The sequence below is a fragment of the Tetrahymena thermophila genome (genome assembly GCF_000189635.1).
Source record: "Tetrahymena thermophila SB210 genomic scaffold scf_8254581, whole genome shotgun sequence".
In the NCBI taxonomy this organism is placed as follows: Eukaryota; Ciliophora; class Oligohymenophorea; order Hymenostomatida; family Tetrahymenidae; genus Tetrahymena; species Tetrahymena thermophila.
Window position 1 is genome coordinate 73,427 of NW_002476352.1, and position 13,722 is coordinate 87,148.

Below are 13,722 nucleotides of genomic sequence, written 5' to 3' on the forward strand. Positions count from 1 at the left end.
ATCAAATTTCATTATAATTAATTTCTAAGTTAAACAATGAATAACTATAGAAACAATTCAATTTTACAATACAGGAAAATAGGTATATAATTAATTATTAGCTAAATTAATAAATTAATTAATATCAATTTAACTTAAATATTTTTTATATTTGTAAAAAGAAATTATTTGAAATTAATTAAAACTGAAAATTATTTTTAAAAAAATGATAAAAATGATTAATTATAATCAGTGTTGGAATTTGGCGTCGTTTTATCTCTGAAATAGTTATTTTATTCTTAAAAAATATGTTAAAATATATATAAATAACTTTCTATATATATTATAGCCCATGAAATCCCCCCTCACTATTGAAATACTTATTAATTTCAAAAAGTACATGTTTTTTTTTAGATTATAATTAAATAAAAAAATTTTTGTAGATTTAAATTTTTTAACAAAACAAATATTATAAAAAACAAATTTATACTTTCAATTTTCAAAATTGATATAATTAGAAAGCATTTTTACTTTTAATTATATTAGTTAATATATTTTTATTTTATTTTTTGCTCAGTTAATAGATAATTTACTTAATCTCATTATCAGCCATTTCATTTTAGCTCAACAATTCAAATCCTTTTTCTGCATTCCAGATTTTAAAAGTCTCCTCATCGTGTTAGCATGTTATGAGATATTTACCATCAGCAGAAAATAAAACTTAGGAAATATAAGTTGTAAGTCCTTCAATATTTTTTATCAGTTAAAATCCATTTTGTAGATTCCAGATTTTGCAAGTTTTGTCTAGTGAAGCAGTTGCAAGATACTTGCTATCTGCAGAAAAAGCAACTGATAGAATACTACTGTTATGTCCTTCAATCTTATTAACGAGTTCAAAACCATTTTTGACATTCCAGATTTTACAAGTGGTATCATCTGAACCTGTTGCTAGATACTTGTCATCAGCTGAAAATGCTACTGATTAAATAGTCTTATCATGCCCTACAATTTTATTTGTAAGTTCAAATCCTTTTTCTAAGTTCCAAATTTTGCAGGTGATACCCTCTGAAATTGTGACAAGATACTTTCCATCTGATGAAAAAGAAGTTGATGACTGATTGCTATTATATTTATCAATGCTATTTATTAGTTCAAACCCAGTTTCTACATTCCAGATCGTACAAATATTTAAAAATGAGCCAGTTGCAAGATATTAGTCATCAGTAGAGAAAGCATTTGAGTAAATATAACCTGCATGATCTTAGATTGTATATACAAGTTCAAATTCTTTCTCTACACTCCATATTTTACAAGTTTTATCTCTTGAACCTGTAGTGAGATACTTGCTATCTGAAGTAAAAGCAGCTGAGTAAACATTATCGGTATGACCAGTTTCAATTTTATTTATCAGCTCAAATCCGTTTTGCATGTCCCAGATACAACCATTTTTTTAAGAAAATGTTGCTAGATACTTGTTATCTGTTGAAAAAACAACTTTTTAAATAAATCTAGTCTCCCCTTCAACCCCGTGTATGACTTCAAATCCTTATTCTACACTCCAAATAAAGCAAGTGCTATTATCGTCATCTATTCCTGTTGCTAGATACTTGCAATCAGCAGAAAAAGTAACTGATATAACTTATTTATCAAATCCTTGCATAACTTTGATGAGCTCGAATTCATTTTCCACTTCCCAAATTGAGCAAGTTTTATCTTGGGAACCTATTGCAAGATATTAACCATCTGGAGAAAAAGCAACTGAATTAACTGATTCACTATGTTATTCAATAGTAATAATAAGTTCAAAACCTTTATGTACGTTCCAGATTTTGCAGGTATTATCATCTGAACCAGTTGCTAAATACTTGCCATTTGTAGAAAAAGCAACTTATCGTATATTTGAAGTATGCCCTTCGATTGTATTTATGAGTTCGTAACCTTTTTCTATATTCCAGATTTTGCAAGTGCTATCCCAAGAACCTGTTGCCACATACTTGCCATCTGCAGAAAAATCAATTGAGTAAATACACTCAGTATGCCCTTCATTACTATATATAACTTCAAATCCTTTTTCTATATTCCAGATTTTACAGGTTTTATCATCTGAACCTGAAACGAGATACTTACTGTCTGCAGAAAAAGCAACAGAGTTTATTAAAGAAGTATGTCCTAGAATTGTATTGAATAGTTCAAATCCTTTTTCCACATTCCAAATTTTGCAAATTTTATCATTAGAACTAGTTGCCAAATATTTGCCATCTGTAGAAAAAGTAACTGATGTAATTTAATCTCTATGTCCTTCAATTTTATTTGTAAATTCAAATCCTTTTTCTATATTCCATATTTTGCAGGTATTATCATCTGAACCTGTTGCTATGTACTTTCCATCTGAAGAGAAAGCAACAGAGTAAACAGTTTTCCTTTCTTCAATAGTAATAACAATTTAAAATTCTTTTTCTACATCCCAGATTTTGCAAGTACTATCGAAAGAACCTGTTGCAAGATACTTGCCATTTGGTGAAAAAGCAACTGACTAGATTGCTCTATCATGTCCTTCAATGCTATTTATCAGTAAAAATCCTTTTTGGATATCCCAAATTTTGCAAGTAAAATCACTTGAAGCCGTTGCTAGATACTTGCTATCCGAAGAAAAAGCAACTTAATTTATTGCTTTTTGATGTTCTTTGATTGTACTTATGAGTTCAAAATCTTTTTGAGCATTCCAGATCTTACAAGTATTATCCCTTGAACTGGTTGCTAAATACTTTCTATCAGAGGAAAAAGCTACTGAGGTAATCTTTTCTGTATGTCCTTCAATTTTAGTAAAGAGTTCAAATCCTTTATCTACCTTCCATACTTTGCAGGTCTTATCCTAAGAGCCTGTAGCAACATATTTACCATCTGCAGAAAAAGCAACAGATGTAATCCAACTAGTTTCTCCTTCTATTTTATTTAGCAAGTCAAATCCTTTTTCTACATTCCAGATTGAACAGGTTTTATCTTCAGAGCCTGTTGCTAGATATTTGTTATCTACTGAGAAAGCAACTGATGAAATACTACCTTTATGCTCTTTGATTGTATTTTAGAGTTAAAATCCATTTTCAACAACCCAGATTTTGCAAGTTGTATCTAAAGAACCTGTGGCAAGAAACTTCCCGTCTGAAGAAAAAGAAACAGAAGATAATGCTTTAGTATGTCCAGTTTCAATTGTATTAATGAGTTCAAATCCGTTTTCTAAATTCCAGATTTAGCATTTCTTATCATCGGAACAAGTAGCAAGATATTTACCATCATGAGTAAGAGATGAAAGAGTTAAACTAGAGGGAAAATTTTGAATATTTTTTATGATTTAGAGGCTTGATAAACTATAAATGTCAATTTCTTGGTTTTGAAAAGTGATAATGTTATTATTTGTTAATAAGGACTGCTCAGCTTAGATTCTATTTACATCAAGGAGCTTGAAACCACTTTAAATGTCACCGTAAAATACTTAGTTGGAAACTAATGTAGCAAGGTATTTTGAATTATTGATTGTTAAATTGGAAATAGGGAAGGAAAATGTAAAAGTATTAAGTATTTCAAAAGTTTCAGTATTTATCTCAAATAAAGACTTTTTTGCACTAACAACGAATATATTTTTGGGGTTGATTAAATGAATAGTTTTCAAAGGGGAATTAGTAATATGCTTTGAAATGAGCTGTTTATAAGATTTATTGTTATTGTGTTTAATATCAAATTAATTTATATAACCAGTTTTTGTGATAGTTACAAGAGTATTTTTATAAAAAATAACTTGATTAAATGAGAAAACATCTTCAGTATCACAATATTTCTAGAAACCACTAAAAACTGCATTTCTGGTGTTTGAAGTTTCATAATTTTCTAAATTTTATCTTTCTATCAATGAATCATTCAAATTGCAATCTATAAATTCAACTGATCTAGCAGGTTTAGAAGATATGTATGTTTAGGAGAATGAACATTTTTTGAAAATCAAATGAGGATAAGAAAATTTAGAAACAAAAAGAGCAGACAATAAGTTAGAGGCTCCAATATCTATATCGCTTATTTAAGTTTACTTAGAAATCGTAGATTTTTTAATGAATTATATGTATTTGTTTGTTTTAGAAATGTCATCCTGAGTATAAGTTTACTTAAAAAATGGTGAGCAAAGATAAGATTTCATTAATTTGTAAAGCTTTAAAAGAATTTATTACTCTGAAGCATTTTTTTAGTTGCTCATTATGATTCTTTTGTTAATATTAAATTATTTCAGTTATTAAATATCTAGCTTGAAGACATTATCTTAATGCAAATCGAAATCATATTTCATGGCTCTAGCAGCAAAATATTCAAAAAGAGACTTGTGTCTGAACTCAAATTCTTATTTTAAGTCTTCTCTTTCGACTTTCTATTTCTCAGTTTGAGACTATGTTTATTTAGATTTTGTTTATTCATTAAATTTCAATTAAATCCTTGTTACAACTCTAGAATCAACATAATTGTTTAATTTTTCAATAAGATCATCAACATTTATTTTACTTTTTTTGAAGAAAGCAGAAACTTCTTCTCTGATTTTAAATTAAATAGAATCTCTTGTTGTTGAAAGATAATTTGATTTTTAACCTTTTTAAATAAACATGTGCATCGCAATAAACTAGAAATATTCAAAGTAGCAAGATTCTACTTTTTCCATTAATTCTTATTTTTACATATCAGTGATACTTAGTTTTTTCTATTATTCAATGAAAATTTTAGATTGTTTTTTGAACTGTTATGAAAAAAAGAGTTCTTAAATCTCAATCTAATCAGAGACTTCTTAAAAAGCATTGGATATATTTTCATTATTAAGGTCTAAATCATTAATCATTCTGGTTGCGAGATACAAATTTATTGGCAGCTTAAGCAATTAAGTCAATTATTTATTTTTAAAAATAATATCTTTAAGCTTATCATGCTATTCAGGATTAAAATCTTTGGTATTTTTTGACTATTGTTTATACTTTGATAAATAATCTTCGATGTCTTGATGAGTAATTTTTTCAAGTTTGAAGATTGCAAAAGAATTATTTTGACCTTTCATCCCTTGCGAATCATAGTAGTTAAAGTAGATTTTAGCATCAGAAACTGTGATTTTTTCTAATCTAGAAGTTACGATAATTAAAGTATTCACCCACTCATTAAGTTTCAATTTATGATAAACTTTAAAATAGTCTCCGTTGTATTCATCATAACCATCAAGCATGATTAGCTTATTTCTCTCAGATTTCTTTAATAAGTCAATATCTTTTCTCTATATATTTACGGATTCTAGATAGTCTTCAATAGAAGGATTCTTACTGTCTAAAGAGTTGCATTTTATTATTAAAGGTATAAAATCTGATCTGTTGTCTTTGGTGTAATCTGAATCCCGATTCAGAAGTTCAACTTCTAACTTCTTTAAAAGCATTGACTTTCCAGATCCTCCTTCAGCTAAAATTGATATGATTTTACATGATTATTCATTATTTTTTTGATTATTTTCTTCATCTCCCTCCTCTTCTTCTTAAATATCATCTTAAGAAACTACGAAGTTAGGAATGAGGAATTGATCAATAATTTATTTGACTGCGTCTTTTTCTTCTGTGTTAATTTCTTATCCCTCTATATAAGTTATCTGTTAATTGACATATAAATGAATAGCTTCAAGTAGAACATCATCCTTGTGTGCCATTTAGAGCATTTTTTATCTTTATTCAACACTTTGCTTCCAAATTTCGACATAATACTTAGCTAGCTGCTTATCTAAATCATTTTCATTTTAAATGTCATATGCAAATTCATTATATTCTTATTTGTCGTCTAAATGCTTAGTAATTTGGTTTTTGAATTAATTTATTTGTATTAAAATTTGGCTCTTATCAAGGTGATTATGAATGAAATCAGCCAAAATTTAATTGTTTTAATAGGTAATCTTAACAGACTTTTGTTTTTCCTACAAATAGTTTGAGACTATACCAATCATTAAAGCATCAAATTCATTTTTTTTTTATAGTTGAGAGAGGATTTAGGCAAAATGTAAAAGCAACTAAGCTTTTAAATATCTAAATTGGTGATTTTTGACCATAAAATTAGCTAAATTTTTAAGCTTATTAATGATACCGTCAGAGTATTCTTCAACTTACAAGAACTTTGATTAATTAATAATTAGTTCTAGCTTATTTTCTTTTTGCAATCTATTAGATAGCTCTTTAAAATTATCCTTTTTTTGCTACTTAGATAACAAATAATTTAATTGCATATAAACAAATAATCTTGTGTCATTATTTGTAATTTTTTCAGATTCTTCCAAATAAAAAATAATTTCTAAAATGTTATCAGAAAGATTATCTCCCATGAATTCAACTTTTTGTAGCCATAAAGACATCATATTATTGGTTAAATTATTGCTATTATAATTATAAGCAATCTCCTTTCCATCTTTAATAGCTTAAGCTGCAATTTACTTGACTTAATTAAAGAATTTTTTTAATTTATCTAAATCAATTTCTGTTAAATTTTTGATGGCTCCAGAAATACTTACAAATCCTGCTCCAAATTTAACAACTTCGACTACTCTTTCAAATATTTTGATTGCAATATGTTTATTAGCTTCATCTAGCCCTATTCTTTGAGAATTTAAAGCTTTTAAAATCTCAAAATATTGATAAAGATCCAAACATGCATGTCTCTCTTTATTTTCTTTGCAATATATAATGAGTCTTTATATTTTCTCGCCAATTTAATTGATGTCGGATTGTATTGATGATTTCGAATCGCTTTATTTAATAATGAGCAAATAATTTATGAGTAAATTAATCAGATCAATCACTTTAAGTCTAATGTCTGTCTAAACTATTTATTCTCTAAAGTCATATAATGCATTCTCGATGATTCTTCTGACATGTGTTTCTATTTCTTTTGCACTCACTTCTTCAGTATCAAAATATTCATCATATTTTTTGTTAAATTCTTTAAAAATTTTTAATTCTTCATAATTTGTATCTTCAGATTTCTAAATTTCAAAATCTTTCTTAAGCTATTCCTTTTCATCAATTATTTTTTCTATTTATTTTTATTATTATTACTCTTTTTTTTTTGAATCCGCATTTTTAGAGGTAAGTTTTGGTTTGCTACCACATCCTCCTCCTCCTAAAAGTTTATTTTCCTTGAATTAGCATTAATCTTAAATCTATTTTAAGGATTTCTATTTAAGAGAACAAGATTATTTGGTTGAATAGTAAATTAGTTTCTATTTAAATTGTGTTATTTGCCTACTCTAAATAAGATTGGATAGGTTTGCTCTTTAAGTCTAAGATAAGTCAAAGGTTAATTTTTAACTTGCTAAATTAGATGAAATATTTGAGTATTTTCTTTCACATTCTTTCGATATGTTTCTCTATTATTCTTATTACTTCTACTTTTCTTCTTAATTTTTGGATTGTTTATTTTATTCATTCCTGCAATATTTTCGGAGAGCTTTAAATTATTATTAACATTTTTCTTAATTATGAAATAATCCAATGTATTTCATAGCATTCTAATTATCATAGACTCTCATTACATTTTCCTAGTTTTCATGACCTAAAAATTTCAGAAAATAGCTTTGATGTTATATTTACATCACCTTTTATTAATATTTTTGTAAGATTTAATAGTAAGATCTATTTAGATACTCTTTCTACCAAGATTCAAGCTATCTGATAGTATTTATTTCTTTATAGACTCTCATAGCATTTTCCTTCTTTTTATGAGCTAAAAATGCTATTATAATACTTGCAGTCTATCTTGAATTTGCTTCTCTAAGATAAATCTGTTAGATCTATGAGTCAAATCTATTTAATAGCACTTCTCTTTAAAGCTGTCTTTGATTATAAAGACATTAATGAACAAAAGGAAGATCATATAACTCTTGAATCTCTGTCAAATGATGAGATAACTACTTTAGAATGACCTTCCTCATTTAATTTCTAGTATTTCGCACTTGAGGATAAAATTGCTCTTCATCTAAGTGAGAATCCAAATGCTTAAATACCTCTTAAACCTGGTTTTGATCAAATGCAATCAAGTTAATTTCCTACCTTGTGTTTTCATACTTTTAGAGCAAATTAACTACTCTTGATAGTGTATCAAGATGGCTTAAAATTACCTCAGTTAATACCACTTCTTTAACATAAATCTATGGGATTAATTTGAGTTCCTCTAAACTTTACAGTCTAATTATTTTTTCCTACTTTTTTGATACCTTTTAGCTGTTTTTGTTTGAATATTTAACACTTTATCCTACTGATTTTACTCTCATTTTTTTTACTAACACTTTTTCTACAATTATTTATTAGCTATTGCTTTATTCAATATTACAAAATTTAATCTATCTATATTATCTAAACAACAAAAGTAAAGATATGTTATTAAAAATCAAAGATATAAAGTTAATATTTTAAGATTAGGTTTTTCAAAGTTTACAAAAGTAATAGCCATACTAAAATAATCTCATTTAATTAAAACTAAAAAAATACAATTTATTAATTGTTAAGATAAGAAAGATATGCATATTTTTTGATTTCTTTCTTCAAGTATAATAAAGAGTAAATTTGAATAGATTAAATTTATGCTTAACGCTTTTCATTAAACAGCCCAATTCAAACATTTAAATACCATTAAAATATTGAAGAAATGCTTAACAATGCAGATCAATATATTCCTCTTTTAAAAATTATTAGCTGGTACTACAATAATAAATTTTAGTATGGTAGCACCAGTCAATTTAAATAAAAAATAAGGAATTTAATTAATATTTAAATATGTGAATTATTTTTAAAGCTATTAATAGCATAAAAAATGAAAAAAATAAATTAGCTTAAATTAAAAAATAATTTTAATTTTACAAAAAAATAATAAATTTTAGTATGGTAGCATCAGTCAATTTAAATAAAAATGAAAAAAATCAATTAACTTAAATTAATAACTAATTTTAGTTTTACTAAAAAATAAATGAGAGTTTTCAATAAATGTATTTTTATTCATTTTTAAAAACCAATAATTTTAATTGCTTTATTATATATACATTAAACAAAATCTACATCAAAAATATGTTATAAAAATTATAGAATTAGAAAAATTAAGTAAAAAATAATTTTTTTAAAAAAATACACATTAATTTAGAATAGTGCATTAACTTAGAGATACCTTAGCTTAAAACGAATAAGATATTATTATTGATAGTTATAATTCTTTTAAATTTTTTCAAATAATATCTAAAATTTTTATTTTGACTTTTATTTGGTTTTTTTAATTTTTATTTGAATAATTGCAAGAATTTTGATAAATTTTACAGAATTTCAACATAAAAATACTTGTTAATATGATTATTAATTTGACAATTAACATCAAATAAATGATTAAAATATCATGAATTATTAAATTGAGAAATTTATTATTAACTGCAGAAACAATATTTGAATTAGAAATATTAAGTTGACAAAATAAATATAATAAATAAATAATATTGAGATATTAGTATTAGTATTAGTATTAGTAATTATTTATTTTATTAAAATTGTTAAATTAATTGATCAGAGTTCTTAGTTCATTTCAACCCAAGGGAAGCTATTAATTAAAAAAAAAAAATATGTTTAGATATGATTTCTTTGCATTCAAAAAATTTTGAATAAAATGTTATTTACGTAGTCTTTTCCTTGAGGAACTTGAGGATATCTTCTTCAGTTCTGTCATCTTCGAAATCAAGTGGAGTAGATTTATTACCGTTTTGATAGAACTTAATTGTGGGGAAACGTCTAATATTGACTCCAGGAACATCGTTAGCCGTGTAATCAATCTTGGCGATGATGATGTTGTGATTATGGTTGAGGGAGAGCTTCTTGGCAACGGCTTCTAAGATGGGAGCAAATTTCTTGCCATGACCCACCCAGGGAGCGTAGAATTGAACTAAGACATCCTTGTTGCTGTTAATAACGAGATCATCGAAACTGTTGCCGACGAGAACCTTGACGGGTTCGTCATTGGTAGCAGGGATATCTTCAGACTTCAAGTAAGTTTGGAGCTTACCAGAAAGGTAGTCACTAACGAATTAGTTAATGGTCGCAACGGTGATTTCAGAAGCAGTGAACTTGTATTTAAGGACTTAGTCGCTGGAGTGAACGAGCAGCAAAGCGGGGACTTAAGCAGTGTTTACACCTATGTATTAGGCGAGTTTTTCTTAGTTTTCGAAGTTTTCATCAGGCTTGGAGATAGAGAAGACTATCTTACCTCTGTTTTCTTCAGCAGAAGCAGCGAAAGCCTTTTCAGCTGCAAGGGAAGCTTCGTTGCTGTTGGAGAAAAGGAATAAAGTGGGGTTATCTTGTTAGAAGACCCTTTCTATGGCTCTGCCGTTGTATGGCATAACGATGGGGAAAGCGTAAGTGTCAACAAAAGTCTTCAAGTTATCTAGATTGAATGTACCAGTGAAATCATTTCTCTTTTCATCGAAGTGTTTATAGAGGACGAGGTTGTGAGCAGCAGCATTTTAAGCAATTCTCAAGTCAGCGTTGAAAACGTGAGCGAAAGCGAGGTCATAATAAAACATAAGCAAATACTTGAAGGTTTCGTATTTGGTATCCTTTTCACTTTCCCCTTATAATTAAAAACAAATAAATTAATAATTGAATATTAATGGCTTATCTTTCTTAATCGATTAGACATTAATTAATTTTTTGATGGCTTGTTGGTAATTTATGTGCAAGTATGTTTTTTTAATGATGAATGAATGAATAACTATCAATTTAGAGAATGTTAAGTATTTTAATTTGATAAATATATTTTATGTTTTAAAAATTTTATTTTTTTATGATGTCAACAAGAAGAAATTTAAAATTTTTGATGAAACATCTTAAAAAAGATTTTTTTATATGAGTTGCTATAGATAGTTTTTAATCTTTACATAATTTCATTTGTTTATTTGTTAATGTTTTGGATCTAATTTTTTACTTAAATAAACAGAATAGGAATTTTATGGAGCTAATTTTTATATTATCTGTAAGGCTTCCATTCGTAATATTCTTTATAAAACTTCTCTGCAATCATAAATGACTTTCATAATCCTCTAAAGTTAGTTACTACATTAAAATTATTCGAAATCTATTAAATATATTAATTAATTTTCTTGGGAGTAAACTTATCTTAATGGAATGCTGGTTTCCATTAGCAGAAATTTATTTGATTTGATAGGCATTCGTTTGTTTTTAAATAAATAAATAAATACTCTTTATTGGTTTTTTCTAAATAATAAAAATAAAATATACTTACCAAAATAAACAATGGCGACTTGGTTCTTTTGAGTGAAGGCATTTAATTCTTCAGCAGTGTTAAGAGCTTCAGTAATAAAAAAAGCATCGGAAGTGCAAGTCAAAGCACCCACAAATAAAATTGTTAATAAAAGGAAAGTCTTATTCATTTTTTTGGGTTTTTCTTGAATGATATTTTTTCAATATTTATTATTTTAAAGATAATGATATTTTTTTTATTTTTATTTATTATTTTACAAGATATTTTCTGACTTTTATATGTGCTTTAATATCAAAAGAATCCCTATCTCCTTTCTTAACTCCTTAGTTTATTTGTCCTCAATAATTAGTTCGTTTTCTCTTTTCCCTACCCAGATTTGATTTTGCTAGAAATTTTAATAATTTTTCTTAATAATTCATAAGATTTCCATCAAACATCTAAAATTTGAAAACATTTATTTCCATTATTTTTTTATTGTTTTCAAAAGGTTTTTTTCATGCTTCATTGATATTAAAAAATTTATTATCACGATTCATAAGGTCTTTCAATTTTAGAAATCATATATTAATATTTGCTATCTCTTTTCAAGTTCACCTAAGTTGTATATATTTTCATTTCAGAAAATTCCCCAAATTATATAATTTGTAAAAAAATATCTCTATTTTAATAATAAATAATCAGTTAATATATAGCAAGGAGTTAAAGCAGAAGATAATAAAACAAAAAAGTGAATTATATGTATGTAATAATATGTTAAACAGATTTGAAATAAGAATGCTGATTTATTCTTTATTGTTAAAAATATAGCATATAATAAGTTAATTTAAAGCCTCTATTCATTAATTAATTAATTTCCTAACACGTTGTTAAAATTGGTAACAGCACTTGTCAATATCCTAAAAAAGATACTTTAATTAAAATCAAATATCTGATTATTTTTAAATAAACATAATACAATAAATAATAAACAACAAATTTTAGAAATATAATAATTTAATTTATAGCCTCTATTCATTAGTTAATTAATTTCCTAACATGTTGTTAAATTGGTAACAGCACTTGTCAATATCCTAAAAAAGATACTTTAATTAAAATCAAATATCTGATTATTTTTAAATAAACACAATACAATAAATAATAAACAACAAATTTTAGAAATTTAAATCATATTAATTAATTTTGAGATTAAAAATTTTTTAATAAAGAAAGATATCTTTTCTCATTTGTTTATATATTTTTAATAAATAGAAAATCTCAACAAAATTAAGATAAATAATTTTTTAATATAAAAACTTTAGTAGAAACACATTTATTTATACTTTAGAAGACAAATAAATATCTTTAGATTAAAGAAATAATAAATATCTGTAGGTTAATTTTTTTTTAGGCAAGAGATAAGAAACATATTGAAAAAGTCTTTTAAAGATAGATGCAAAAACTTTGAATTAAAAAGCACAAAGAATAGCAAAATAATTTAGAAGTAATACCTTAGTAACAAATAAAATTAATTGGTTTCGTGCATGAATTTCAAAAATTTATTCAAGTTTTTTGTAAGACTTAATTTAAATCCTCTGTTGGAGCTCGTTCGCACAGTGAGCATTCATGCCAACACTTTAAAATTATAAATTTTTTTGTTGCGAGTAAATTAAAAATTATGCTAAAATTTTTCACCACACTTTTCCCTTTATGTTAGGTTTCTTTTGAAATCTACTGTATTAAGAATAGCTCCAATTCTTAATTCTCTTAGAAATTCCTAGTGATGTTCAATCTCCGTAAAATCCGAAGCAAGAAGATATCAAAAAATAATTTTATCAAAACTTACCTAAATTTAAAAATCTTAGTAATTTTTAACTCATTGCTAGAGTGAAACATAGAGGTAAAAATAAAAATAACTATTTTATTTCTTCCTAAGGTTTTCAATCATGATATCTAATTTCTCATTGTAAATAAATAAATAATAAATAGAAATTTATGGGTTGCAATTTGTAACCCCTCAAATTGTTTAATATGATAGAGGATAATATTTAACATTTTAAACTTTGATTGTTTTTGGTGAAAATTGAGGACTGGTTTTTGAGAAATTCATTCATTTATTTAAGTAAATTTAATTTGTAAATTTTCATATTTAGTAGGTATTTATTAACTTACCAAAATATAGTATTTATTCATAAATATTAAAAAAAATAAACATATTTATATATATACTCTAAATCCTCATTAATTAATTAAGGGTTACATAAATTTAGGGCCAAAAAAAATTTTGTAGGCTCCAAAGAAGGTGGGGGGGGGGGGGGATGCCCTTAATTGCCCTTAATTAATGAGGATTTAGAGTATATATTTTTTAGGTTAAATTATCTTATTACATAATAATTAGGAGCTATTTAAAATTGGACAAAGATTTTGATCCCAAATTAAACTTTTTCATTAGAAAATCTGTATAAT

At 25.8% G+C, this 13,722-nt stretch overlaps 2 protein-coding genes across 2 annotated transcripts; both read right to left on the reverse strand. All coding sequences in view use genetic code 6, as the record gives it.

Annotated features, from left to right (window-relative positions):
- Positions 1–478: 478 nt before the first annotated feature.
- TTHERM_01006540 (WD domain, G-beta repeat protein) lies at positions 479–8,299 on the reverse strand (the record flags this gene model as incomplete). Its single annotated transcript, XM_001030846.2, has 2 exons — positions 479–509; positions 573–8,299. 2 exons carry the CDS (start codon positions 8,297–8,299, stop codon positions 479–481), a joined length of 7,758 nt encoding a protein of 2,585 aa, XP_001030846.2.
- Positions 8,300–9,438: 1,139 nt separating this feature from the next.
- Positions 9,439–10,764, reverse strand: TTHERM_01006550 (protein disulfide-isomerase, putative). Its single transcript, XM_001030847.2, has 2 exons — positions 9,684–10,764; positions 9,439–9,606 (listed from the first exon to the last, which is right to left on the reverse strand). The coding sequence occupies exons 1-2, from the start codon at positions 10,580–10,582 to the stop codon at positions 9,573–9,575; spliced, it is 933 nt and encodes a 310-aa protein (XP_001030847.2). The 5' UTR covers positions 10,583–10,764; the 3' UTR covers positions 9,439–9,572.
- Positions 10,765–13,722: the final 2,958 nt, after the last annotated feature.